The 14207-nt window shown below is 41.9% G+C and overlaps 1 protein-coding gene across 1 annotated transcript in view; it reads left to right on the top strand.

Annotated features, from left to right (window-relative positions):
• Positions 1 to 11328, top strand: part of LOC124788900 (juvenile hormone esterase-like) — a 151073-nt gene extending 139745 nt beyond the window's left edge. Inside the window, exon 10 of the mRNA XM_047256182.1 lies at positions 11065 to 11328. Within this exon, the coding sequence (XP_047112138.1) occupies positions 11065 to 11251 (187 nt within the window). The 3' untranslated portion in view covers positions 11252 to 11328. The remainder of the gene's footprint in view (positions 1 to 11064) is intronic.
• Positions 11329 to 14207: the final 2879 nt, after the last annotated feature.

The following is a 14207-nucleotide window of genomic DNA, read 5'->3' as shown; positions in this document are numbered from 1 at the left end:
GGTACGGGCTTTTGTTGAACTTTCGAGAACATACCTTCACCGAGGAGTGAAGCAGTATATTGCTCCCTCATACGTATATCTCGCGAAGAGATCATGAGGATAAAATAAGAGACATTAGAGCCCACACGGAGGCATACCGACAATTCTTCTTTCCACGAACAATATGAGACAGGAATAGAAGGGAGAACCGAAAGAGGTACTCAAGGTACCCTCCGCCACACACCGTCAGGTGGCTTGCGGAGTATGGATGTAGATGTAGATGTTAAACCCATGGTGCGAACAGCCCATGGAGGCGGTCCCACAGGTTCTCGATTAGGTTTAAATACGGGGTTTCATGACTCTTTGGACCACACACTGAACTGTGTGACACGTTGCACTGCTTTGGTGGTAGATGCCGTCGTACCGAGGAAAAGCAAGATTGCATGTAGGGTTGGACATGATCGCTATAGATAGTCAGATTTGTGTTGATCCATTGTGCCTTCCAGCATGACGAAATCACCCAGGGAATGTCCTCTAGCTTGAACCCTTCCTATCATTCTTGTAGGGTGTTTGGTTTCATACGTTTCACGGCGTACACGCGAACAGCCGTCTATCCGATGGAGCATAAAACGTGATTCATCTCAAAAGGCCACTCCATGGACGTCCAGTGGTAGTATTTGCGCCCAAATTCCAAACTTCCTCGCCTATGAACAACATTCAGCATGTGTGCGTGAACCAGACTCCTGCTGCTGAGACCTGCACTCAGCAATACTCGCTGAACGGTCATTGGGACCCCTCGAATCAACAGGGTGGCCACTTGCTCAACAGTTGCACGCTATTTGCCTATACACATCTCGGCAACCGTCGTTTACCCCTGTCATCTGTGGCTCGTGGTTCACCACAGCTGCCTCGGCATCGGTTTTGCACACCGCCGTTTCGCCATGCACGGTATACTTCAACCACGGCCGCAAGCGATAAGTTTAAGAAATTAGTCGTTTCGGAAATTATTCCGCCCTTGGTCCAGAAGCCAGTGACCATGCCCTTTTGGACGTCAGACAAATCGCCCCTCCCCCCACCCCCCACCCCAACACCCTTAATATACCCTTCACTGCTAGTGTTTCCACCTGTCGTCCGTGAGTGGTTATTGAACGTGACGTCGAACATAGGCGCTCGTCATATTAAAGTATCTCGACCGTGTAGTAAATACACTGTCTGTATTCTCTGTATCAGGATAGATAATGCGTTAGACTTCTCATTCAGGAATGACATTTGTATTCTGTCAGTAAAATTCTTCTGGGTTTCAGGCCGCATTGTCATCTGTAAAAATTCCGACTTTTCGGCGACTGTTGCAAGGCGCCTTCCTCATGGTGTACTGCCAACTGCAATACACCCTGAGGAAGGCGCCTTGCAACAGTCGCCGAAAAGTCGGAATTTTTACAGATGACAATGCGGCCTCAAACCCAGAAGAATTTTATTGACTGTGACAACGGCCGCGGAAGCCTACGTTTACACATTTGTATTCTGTTTGCTTGTCATACGATATGAAGGAGAAATGTGACGGAACTCGACAGTGTCTGAATTGTGTGCTGTGGAGACTGCGATATTGCTTATATTGCTTGTCGCCTTGGACTGTATCCTACAACTGTCATGCGAGTATGGAATCGATGGATTCAGGTGGGTCATATTTTTTGCATCCCGCCTGGAAGACGTCCTGTGGGTCTGCTCCTGAGATCTGCAAAATATGCCGAATGAAAGGAGCGAGTAGGAGCAGGTGAGGTAAAGCACTTCGGTACTGCAAGTAAAGTTAAAGCACCTTTACTGGTACAGATGAGCACGTAGGTGCGAAGCCATTCATGTATCAATGCTAACAGTTACTAGAAGTTACAAAGACAAAGTCTATTATGGCTAGCCCCCCCCCTCCCTCCCCTACAAGTAGAAGCTAAGTTGCTAGGTCGTCTGCTCTTGAGCAACTGGGCTGAAAATAGAGCGGCGCTCGTTGAGCTCCACAGCGTCGGCCAGAGGGCGCTGTGGTCGGCGTAGTTCGTCCGCTCTCGTAGTGCCAACCTACGAGCGTGCACCTACGCTGTGGCATCGGAACTATCGATACCACAATATTGAAAGGCATTTAGGGGGGGTAGGACGTCAAACGGGCCGACTTGGAACAGGAGAGGCACCAAAGGACATTTTAATTTCCACCGTCTATACTTCTACAAATAAATTCATAAAACTTTAACAACATGACCAGGAAGGATTCAGGATTCATACCGACAGCAGTGGAAGCTCAAAAACGTAACTAAACACATTTTTTTTACATGTGAAATTTCATCATTTTTTCACTTACTACTGACTGCATTTGTTGCTATAGGTACACTTTTCTTCCTAAGTAAGAGAGATTATTCGATGACTTTTGCACAGCATACAAACCATAGTTACAGGTGTATGAAACTCTAAAAGTTATTTAATTTATGAAAAAATGAATGAACTGTTACATTTTGAACTTCATGTTTAGAAAAAACTCATGTTTTATAGTTAATTATCTCAATTTTTTCCACAGTTTTTTAATAGATTTGGAAAATTCTAGAGTTTCATACACCTGTAACTACTGTTTGTAGGCTATGAAAAATTCATTGAAGAATCTCTCTTACTTAGGAAGAAAAGTGTACCTATAGCAACAAATGTAGCCAGTAATAAGTGAAAAACTGATGAAATTTCACGTGTAAAAAAGGTATTTTGCTACGTTTTTGAACCTCCACTGCGATGAGTGTGAGTCCTCAATCCTTCCTGGTCATGGTGACAAAGTTTTATGAATTAATTTGTAAAAGTATAGACAGTAGAAATTAAAATGTCCTGTGGTGACTCTCCTGCTCCAAGTCGGCCCGTCTGACGTCCTACCCCCTTTAAGGATCTCAACCGCCTACGCGACATATTGTTCGCTCGAACGTGCAAGGTCGTACAGCCACGTCACATTCTTTGAATCAGAAAATGGGCCTGTTTGGAGCAAGTCAAACATCGCCACTGACAGTGCGACGATGTCACGTCAGCACAGCAAACACTGTACTGGTTTCCCCTGATGCGGCAATGACATTACTGGATACTTGGTTACTGCCACGTCGTCTTTTCAAATGCGTTGCTTATACAACGTCCAAATGGACATATATGCATGTGAGGAGGTTCCGTGCAGAATGAATGCCACCAGACTGCATTCGTCAACACTATATCCGGATCCGGCACTTGAGATCAGATGGAGTGCCAATTTTTACACACCACCTTCATCCCTGGTTCGCAAAGTCATTAACTTGGAAAGACATTATATGTCTGATGTGTTAAGGCAGATGTATTTGACCTATATTCGAGTGCTCCATAACGCTATTTTTGAATAAGATAACGCAAGACTTCTTGTTGCCCGTTCTGTCTTCATCAGTCTCGAAATAATGTTCGTTTCTCCAGTGGTTAGCACTTACTCCATATCTTCCATCCACTGAAAATGCACGGCAGAATCCATTAACGTGATCACTGCTTATTTTCGACGTCAGCGTGCAATAACAACACACAGACGGCAGGTACCAACACTAACGGTGTAGGGTTTCGAGGGACGCGGAAAAACAGTGCAGTCTCCGTAACCCGGAAAGGGAGCCATTCATCTCACTTCCAAAAGCGCATGATCATTTGCTTTCGGGCCAAGAGTGGAAGTATTTCCGAAACTGCGAAGTTTGTGAACTATTCGCGTGCCGCTATAATAAAAATAAATCGTGCATGGCAAAATGACGTTATCCAATACCGGCGCGGAGGCACGACGAGCCACAAGTGACACGGGTGAACGACGGTCTTAGAGATGTGTACGGGTGAATAGACGCGCAAGTGTTCAGCAACTGACCTCCAACATGTCTCCTAAACGACCATTCGGCGAATGTTGCTGCGAATGGGCTTCTGCAGCAGGCGGCTGTTTCGAGCACCCGTGCTGACTGTTCATCAGCGATGAACTCTGGAATTTGGACGCCACTACCGTAGCGGGACGTTCACTGAGTGACGATAGGTAGCCTTTTCAGATGATCCACGTTTCATGCTCCATCAGACAGATGGCCGTTGTCGTGTACGGCATGCGTTATGGTCTGTGGAACGCTTTCATGGCATTCCCTGGCTGATGTCCTCTTTGGAAGGCGTAATGAGTCACCCCAAATATCCATGTATCCTTAGGGACGATGTCCACCCCTATACGCAGTTTGTTTTTTCCTCAGGACGATGACATCTACGAGCAGGAAAGTGCTTTGAGTCACACAGGTCGCAGTGCACTTATGTGGTTCCAAGAGCACCAGGATGAGTTCACCGTTCTCCTCTGATCACCAGACCACGAGAATTTAAACCCAAGCTACGATATTTGGAGCCACATCGATCGCGCTGTTCGCACCTTGAAACGAGAAATCAAGTGCGGCTGGCCACAGCACTAGAGACGGCGTAGCTCCACATCCTTGTTGGTACCTTCCAGAACTCCAGTGATCCTCTTCCTGCACGTATCGCTATAACTACAACTAAACTCCGTCCGAACAGGTCTTGGAAGGACCAACTTACCGACCGCCCCCCGTGTCATCCTCAGCCACAGGTGTCACTGGATGCGGGTATGGAAGGGCATGTAATCAGCACACCGCACTCCCTGCCTTCTGTCAGTTTACGAGACCGCAGCCGCTACTTCTCAATCAAGTAGCTTCTCAGTTTGCTTCACAAAGGTTGAGTGCACCCCGCTTGCCAACAACGCTCGGCAGACAGGATGGTCCCCCATCCAAGAGCTAGTCCAGCCCAACAGGGCTTAACTTCGGTGTTCTGACGGGAACCGGTGTTACCACTGCGGCAAAGCCGTTGGCCACGTCTCGCTATGCAAAAGGTAATTGTTTAGGCTTTTGACAGGTGCACACATTAATTCGACTGGGCAGTGTATTTAGTTTTTCCCGCCACTAGTAGCCACTACGACCCTTTAACCCTGACATAGAGCTATTGTTCATGCCAGAGGCGGACCGTTGTGTACTAAATCTCGCACCCTGCCCACCATCCAATCCATTAAAATTTTATCATGTTCGTTTCATGCTGCAGACACACAGCAAGTAAATTTTCACCGTTTGCGTTTCCTCCTGTTGATGTAGCTTTAATGGCCAACAGTGTAACAAGATGGGTCAACTACAACCTGGTGATCGCTGCTTCAGTACGGAATTTGGGAACGGTTTCATGCAATGGGAGCTGGAAGCAATTTTTGTCCGGCACATGGTTTTTATGTGGCAGGTACATATGTACAAAAATGCGACTCAGCGGTTTCTTATTTAGGGTGAAAGGAGTGTATAGTAAAGCGTTGACGCAAGTTTAGCATTAGAAGACTTAGCACTCCATTTCTCTGCTCAATGTTTCTGCTGCCGTCCTAAGCATTTTCATAACGTGCTGCGAGCGATTGTATTAGAGGCGTCTCTGTGTGGACACGGACTCTTCTAGGTCAGGTTCAGGAAGGAAAATATCATCCACGCTGCGCACAAGAATACATATCGTCATTTATACTAGAAAAATATCAGCAGACACGAAGTTTTCAGTAATTCTCTATGGTACTCACTAGGTCGTAAATTTAAATATTGCTTGCTTGTTAATCATAGCACAGTCGTCGATATAAATGTTTTGCGAATATTCCTCTGAAAGAAGTGAAAATCTATGAAACTACTTTTCAAATACGTTTTTAAATAATTTCGGAATAAATGAAATTCATTGTGTATTTTTTGGCTGTGATAATCTTAGTGCTTCATTCATAACACGTGTTGTTCTAAATAACTCATTTTAGATTTGAGTACGTTATTGTAATATTGTATATTCAGATATTTTGTACCGAAATACTCAGCATGCTTCACTCTGTGGTCAATATTTCAGCTGTCAGTAAATTCATCATTTATTTGTGGTAAAAAGTAATGGAAAGAAGACCATCAGCTATTTTTTATGGAAATTAAAGCAATTTCTTTATTAAGTACAAAGGCGACTTTGCTGAAGGAAGACTATTGGATCGTAGGAATAAACTCATGTTTCTGGCCTCATACTTTACTGACGGTCATTGAAGGCTATTACATCCCTTTGTTAGCTGGCTCAGATATACAATATTTAAGTGCACAGTATTTAAAGAATATATCAACTGTCTTGAAACGAGTTCTTCAAAAGAAACATACAATTTTGACCTGTAGCTTCATGCCTAAAGGCGTTAAATGGCAAGCAATAAGTTTCCAACTTTCACTAATAGGAATACTGTGTGCACAAATAAGCGACTACCTTCAACCATTAAAAAAAAGCAGTGGAATTCAATTTCCGTTACACCGGGCATGTAGCACTGTCATGCCTATAAAAACTAGTGCTTCAACAGACACAGATTTGAACATCAGAACTCAACAGCAGGAATAATAACCCACAAATCAGTGCTGTCTTCTTCACTCATATAACTACAGTTTTGTGGTATGTCTTGCAACGACTCTGCAAGACGAACTGACAGAATTTATACCTAATGTCAGGTACGATTCGCGCTCACTTCTAGTTATGTGCTGAACGAATCTGCTGATTTTATGATATCGAATTAAAACCGAAATACATAGTATTTGCTGTGGAACATCAATATTGTGTATTTAAGTTTTTAATATGTCTGTGTTCCTGGAAGTACCGACGGAATATTCCATACAAAAGGTATCGGTTTACTCATCTCACTTTCCTTTGTAGTCTTTCCACAACAGCAGGGTTGTATTACTTGTGGGAAAGAGTTGCAGCATACAATAACTGGCATTCATTTTGCTTTCGATGGAAGCTTGTCATTAGAAATCTAGGCAATAACGAAGAAAAGAGGCCCCATATAGCAGAACTGATCATACACGACTGTGAACGTAGACTTTCTCGGTATGTACTACTGTTGAAAAGCCCTTGGGGTTACAGCTGGATGGTAGTGACTCCCGCAAGAATAACGGTGTTGCGCCCAGAAAGATGTACTGGGCAAATGTAACATTTTTTGAAGTTTTTCCCCGTCAGTGCCAAACCAAATTAAGTTAGGTTCAAGATCAGTGTTGCAACCAGAATGACAAACAGACGGGAGAGCCGGTGGATCAATATCGCGACACACAACCGACGCCACTGCCACAAGCCTCTCAAGCAAAATGTCTGAATCGCCTGATCCGCAATGTGACCTCGATGTGATGGGAACGTAACATCATTTTGGCACGCAATGTGACTTCAGTGTAATGGGAACGTAGCATCATTTTGGCAGCACTGCAAGGTGCCGTAATGATACGTAAATCTTACAGAAGCCAAGTGGCATTGCAGAAAGCACTAAGCTGAAGAGCTGAAAGCCAGAGCTGAGACGCAGAGGTGTGGTGAAGACAGCTGAAAAACCTGGAAAATCAGGCCAAATTGTCCTCACTCATTGCTTCCGACAGACGACTGTAAACATTCAAGTTCTCGATATTTTCTACATCCCTGTTGCAGTTCGAGGCAGTCTCTATGACGTGCTGGCTGCCTTTCATCAGATGACTGCTACCTTCGAGGCTGCAGTCAGCCAGGACTGCTGGACTTAGCTGCTTTGAGCTACTGAACTCTCTTCCGTTCATTTGAAGGCGTGGAGCTTTCTACCACTCGCTCTCTGGTGGTCAAACTGATGATGCTTGGCGCACTATCACACTGTCGCTCTACGAGGAAGGGACGCCAGCTGCTGCCGCCACGTAACTTACATCTTTGAGTAGACACTGACGTCGACAGTCTTTCTCTGATGGAGAGGTTATGATGTAGCTCTGCACCACTGTCGCTGTCCTGTGCAGGGCTGCTGCAAGGTTACTGGGACATTTCCTTCGATGTCAAAGAGTGCGCGATAGTAAAAAGCGTCGTAGAGCTGTTGGTGCCATCGCTGGACGAGCAATGCCTGCCAACAGCCGGTTCAGCTATCCTCTACGGCACCAGTCTTGCTGCATTAGCTGCCGTGACCTTGCCTGCGGCTTCCAGAGACTGCTGAGCTGGATGCGTCAGCGTATTCCATCCCTGTGTGATGTGATCGCCGCCCTCCTACCTGCTACCAGTTGGAAAACGAAAGCGAATAAATGGATAATTCGCTAATGCTGTCTCATTAACACCCAGGGCTTCTGACAGGTTCTCACCATTGTGCTCCACACTTCGTCATCCTCCATCATTAAAGATTGCAGCCCACTGACCCTTTTAATAGATACATCATTCATCGGAACGTCTCGAAAACGTCTGGAGAAAACTGAGAGTTTCTCATCATCATTATCAACTTTTGTGAAAAATTTCACTATTAAAGAAAGAAAACAGTTAAGAAGTCATAATTTTGAGAAGTTTCATAATTTTGAGAAGTTTCATAATTCTGAGAAGTTCCTCATTTAGTTAGTTACTTACAAGAGTGTTGTATTGCTGCATGACTGTTAAACTGTAAAGGACAATAAAGTATTATGTGAGCAGAAACTAAAACTTATGTTTCCTTTTGAAGCTGAAGGTCTGAAAAATAATGTAAAATGAATATGAATCTTAATGACTGATTTCAGAGGGTTTTGTTGATTTATTAGAACGTAAGTACACAAAAGAACGTAATTCTTATCTCCAGAGATAAGGACTATGCATTGTTCAGTTAAACCACACATCCCTTTGCTTACGATACACAGAAATGTCATTGCGAAGGCGTCGATAGTTCCTGTAATATTACAGTTCTCGCCTTATGTAGCACACAGAAAACTTGTGCAACCTTTTATGTGTCGTCGGCAATAGTATATTGCAAGTCTCTGAGTAGTGTGACGCTGCTCTCTTCTTTGTAAAGTCTTAGGGTCACAGAGTAAAAGCTGTAGGGTTTAATGAATGTCCTTTCAAATGTATCATTAAACTGCATGTGGAATTATATTTTTCATGTGGTCATACATGCAAAAAGAAAAGGATGTATGCTCATTTTATCTTTGATTAGTAAGTTATCGAACCTGACCTCCAAATAAGTTGAAGAATTTTCAAGTGAGCCAATAAAATGATCCGTGACACTGTGAAGGAGACTCCTTCAAACGAAGCTTCATCTTGACGGAATATATTAGGTTCTCTAAAACCGTATTAGTTATCTATTCTCGCTGATACTTTCTCACCCAGTTATTCCATGTTGTATTTGCATAAATTACATGGAAGTGTAGATTTCCAACTGCCTGGAAACCCACCAGTAATACGACGCGTGGTTAAATGATTAATAATTCGCTTGCTTATGATAAATACGATATTCAAGAAATACTACAAGCCCATTTCTTAAGCAAAACTGTCGGAGCCTCGCTTTCAGGAATTTGCACAAGATAGTCTCCAGTTTCTCCTATTTAAGGAATCAGTCAGATGTAAAGATTCGGTGCAATCTACAATGGATTTAAGTTTTTCTATTCTGTTCCATAAACTTCATAAGTCTAGTGTCATTTTAAAGCCTCCTTACAGGTATTCACTGCGCAGAATAGAATTTTACTTGCGTGATAAAACTGATGTACAAAAAATTCAGTATTATTATTTAATTTCTAGATGCGTTTAGCACTTCATATTACATGACTCTTCAGTAGACTTTATTCAAACACTATCCAGTTGTCTCTTTATATATGTAAATTACGATCTGAGACAAATAAAATGTTGCCTATAGTTATTTTTTACCTGTCCTTCCAGTTCACTTGTTTTCTTTCAAGTCATACTACGTTAAGATACACACTTCAACTTCGTTTAGGAAATTTCATAGTATATTCACATTGAAATTTTTGATTTTCAAACTTTGTTTTGCGTGCGCTGTATGACGTTAATCATGTCAGTGATTACTTACCTGCTACATAAGGTTGTTAACACAAGTGTGATGACTTTTAATGAATGAATTATTTATTCACTTGACATCTGTCATCTTGTTTGTGTATAGAAGTATTGCCAAGCTATCTTCTATTCCGTTTTTGTTTCTTTCTTTGTTCTTGTCCGTGTGTGTGTGTGTGTGTGTGTGTGTGTGTGTGTGTGTGTGTGTGTGTGTGTGTGTGTGTGTGTGTTTATAAGACTTCGAGTGTTTAATGTCTAATAAAATAAGGGAAAGAGCCGATAGTTACAATATGTTTATTAGAGAGATGTTGACATTACGTTAAGGCAGTGGAAGAGTGATGTTGTGGGTATTGGGACTCATAATTTGTTTCAAGAGAGGAAACAGAGAAATATGTCAGGACAGACAAAAAATTACTGTAAGAAACATTTTGTCTGCGTAAATATTCGGCCATGGATTTCAAATCCATAATTAATAAATGGAAGAACAAAACTAGATGTTAGTCGAGAGAATTCCATTGAAGATGCCTTTAATTTAAAGAAGGCGAAATTCATCTGGAAACTCAGCACATTTAGTGTCTTGTATATAGTTTCAATATGAAATTTGGACACTGGCAACGCTTCAGGTGAAAAATATTCGGAGGTCTTTGAAAGCTAGTTTTCATAGCCATCTGCCTGACATTTTTACGAGTCAGTTTCAACCCTTCACTACTAAATAAGCAAGGAATTGGTGCGGTACACGTCTCTAAAGAAAGATTTAACAGATTTTAGTATTCTAGACAATTTCAGTAATCTGTGCAGGTGATCACTTCACTGATCTGCCTTTTACGTCAGATTTAACTTTAAGCGGTATTTGTTGAAATTTATTCGACTCTATTCACATCAGCATGTGTTCCAAAACGCAGAAGTATGTTATATGAGATCTGATGATGCCTAAACTAGAAATCTGGCATCCCTATACCAACATAAATTAGACATACGAATCATCTGATTATCATCGTTGAAACACGGAACGGTGGCGACGAAAAGAAAAGGACATTAATAAATGTATATTTAAAACAACTGGCTGTATTTGTTCAGACATATTTCTTCTGTAGTACTCATTATTGCTCTGCTCTATATAGCTATCGTCTCCTTTCAGTTTCAAGTTTTGAATGATATTTTCATAAGTTTCAAAACTTTTATATTTACACTATCTCATCATGGACAGGTGAGCTATAGTTTAATCTTTCAGTTCATCAAATGAGCAAAATAACTATTTCTGTTTTCTTATGCATTTTTCAGAAACCCAACACCGAACGACGAGCTGATACACTGGCCGAGAGTTACTTCAGACACTGAACCGGAGTACCTGGAAATAGGCGAGAAGCTGGAAGCGAAGAAGGGTCTACTCGAAGAGCGAATGGAATTCTGGAGATCGCTTCCACTCAGTAGGGTGCCTCAGAGAAACGTAGAAAAACAAGAACTCTGACCTGATTGTTAATTAAGTAAATAGGCAACTAATTTTTCACATCGAAGTTCAATAAACGTCCTTTATTTTACAGCGAACTTTGTCATTTCGAAAATTTCTTTTTATCTTACATTCCCCAAGGATGCCACATTCCCTTCGTGTGTTTCTCAAACGGAATGGGATGTCATTGCATATTAATTACCATTAAATTCGAGTTTCACTTGCCAGACGAAATAAAATGCGCTGACCACTTGGCCCAAGTTGTAATACCGTAGAGATATGCAGGAATTAGAGCTGGGCTAACTATACAATCCAAGTTGTATTATGTTAGAGATGTAATAGAAATGACAGTTGGGATAATTTCTCACTCCTTTGTATTTGATCATGCTCAAATTGCTGACAGTTGAAGTTTCCGCATAAAAATGTTGCAAAAAAATTTGTCATCTGGCATATCGAAGATTATTTGACTTTGGGAGCCTGACGTTAGCATTGAATGAAGTGAAACAGCAACTGGCTGATGGTTTAAAACTTCGATGGAACAAACTTCGTGGTTCATACGTAGCTTGAGTAAACAAATAAGCGTTTAGTATCCATCCAGCAGTCGTTCATATGGAAGCAAATGCGCTGGTGTGGGTCTCGCGACAGAGTAGTGCGGAACGCTGTCATGGACGGCGTAAGCGAGACGTTGTATTGTCAGCACCGCTGGCCCAAAAGTTTACCTGTCGCCGGCTTTAAGCCTTGCCAGTCAGTCCTTAAGCTGATTTCTGGAATTTTTGACCTGGCCTTCGCCTCGTGCTGTGCTGTTTCGTTGTGCTAGTCAGTCGTTCGGATTGATCGCATTTTGTTTATCTCCGCGCTCATCTATAAGCGTTGTCTAGACTCTCGCTGTTTCGCTGTAGAATGATTTATATGTCGATTTTAATTCACTCTTCCAGAGCTCAGCTCCGCAGCTTGTTATTAAGCCGCCATCGGTTAGTATAGTTACATTTGTGCCAACAGTATGTGACGGGTCAAAAAGTAATGGTAAAGCTTTAATTGTCACAGGAGTTAAGTGCTCTTAAATTTTTGTATTAGGAACCGAATTAGCCCAAAGAGGTAACTTGGGGAACTGAAACGTATGTTAGCACAAGGTTTTTCTTATATTTGTTTGTTTAAAAAAAAATTTAAATCTGTGCTGCGATGTTCGCCGCCAGAGCGAGCGGCCAAAGACGGTGCGAGTTTTGCTCATCACCAGCAGTAACCGTCTGCGGCACAGATTACGTGAGCAGTAGCAGGCCACAGAAGCAATTGCCGACCATTGCAGAATATAATGAACTAATTGTTATAAGTTACGCTAGCATTGTAATTTTGTTTGCTTAATGGCTCCTAGATGGTTTTAACATAGGGCTAATGGTCAGTTGAATCCACGTTTTGTAGAAGATGTGGAGGTACGGCAGAGAATAGCTGGTGAGCTGTCGTACCGATGACCACAGTTTAACTGCTCGACTGGATCTATTCGGAGGAATAATTTATGAATACGCTTAAGCAGGTGTTTGGAGGATTTGGTATGTTGAAAGTTAATACTGACTACCAATGGTTGTTGTTATTAAATTGCCATCAATGGAAAATCTATGTATGCTGTTGTAGGTTTCACAGGCTTGATAGTTTACCACGATGTGTAGAAAGTGCTGTACCTATAAAGGACATTGATAACTGGCACTTAGCTTGCTATACAATCAGTCATGGTACTGATTGGTTCTGTGCGTATTAAATAGTGATCCTCTTTGTGCAGTCCAAGGAATATGTGTGGCCTGCATACTAAAAGGGTGAGTGCAATTTTATTGGATTTGTTGGCAGACAATGAAGTAATAGCATGAGTGTTGTAATTGTGAATAGGTGGATATAGGATTCTTATTGGGCAGAGGACACAAATTTATTTAATTAATTTAACAACAGACACTACTATTTGAATATTGAAATTGTGGTCGTAAAACAGAAGCTGTCCGTTAAGTACTGAGATTTTCACAGTACTAGACAAACACTGCTCATCTGGAACTATGTGAGTATACCTGTGACCAAGCTATGTACTATTACTCCGAACTTTAAGTGATGAACTGCTAATTATTTTAGCGTACGAAAATAGCTCCACGTAGAGCCAACAGCTAAAGAAGGTAAAATTTATGTGCATTATGTAAGTTCAGGTTCAAAGAGTTGGGGTCACGTAGGTTTTTTATATTTTCTATTACTATCATTTCATGCAGTTTTACTTTTTAAGGCTCTCATTCACTCGCGCTGCTGAAGTAAAGAGGTAAATAATGCCTAGGTATTCAAAATAAATTTGAAGTCCACGCATTCTGAATGGAAATAAATGCAACTTCCCATTGACATTAACTGAAATAACATAAGGAAAAAAGAAAAAGCCTATAATTTGAAAGAAACAGAAAGAAAGAAAAAGAAAGAATAAAAGAAACTGAAAAACAATAAAACCTAAAGAATTAACATTTTATTAAACAATAAGTACTAGTAGCTACAGGATGTTAGATTTTAGTGCAGAATGTCAATTACAATGAGACATTTTAATAAGTACTAGCTGGGGTACCCACTTTCACTCAGGTGGGAGGGTGAGAAGTCTCGGGAACAAGGACAGATAAGGGAGAGCAGAATGGTCGACTGTGAAGTATATTCGCTAGACGTTTACCGGAATGGGGACTGGCGCCGTATGTAGCCAAAAAAAGAAGCACTATCACCTCCAGTGGGCGATTGCTCAGCATCTTATCGAGCTAGGTCTTGAATGTCTGCACAAAACGTTCTGCCTGGCTGTCTGACGCATTGTGAAATGGGGCGGTGTGGACGAGGGAAATACCATTAGCAGCACAAAATTTCTGAAACTCGGTTAAAGTAAACTGTGTACCGTTATCAGTAACGACCGTTTTGGAGAGTCCCTTGACAGCAAAGAGGCGCCAGAGAATTTTGATAGTCTCAGCAGAAGTGGTGTTCA

The sequence above is a fragment of the Schistocerca piceifrons genome, chromosome 3 (assembly GCF_021461385.2).
Source record: "Schistocerca piceifrons isolate TAMUIC-IGC-003096 chromosome 3, iqSchPice1.1, whole genome shotgun sequence".
Taxonomy (NCBI): Eukaryota; Metazoa; Arthropoda; class Insecta; order Orthoptera; family Acrididae; genus Schistocerca; species Schistocerca piceifrons.
This window is presented reverse-complemented; position numbering and strand designations above follow the sequence as displayed.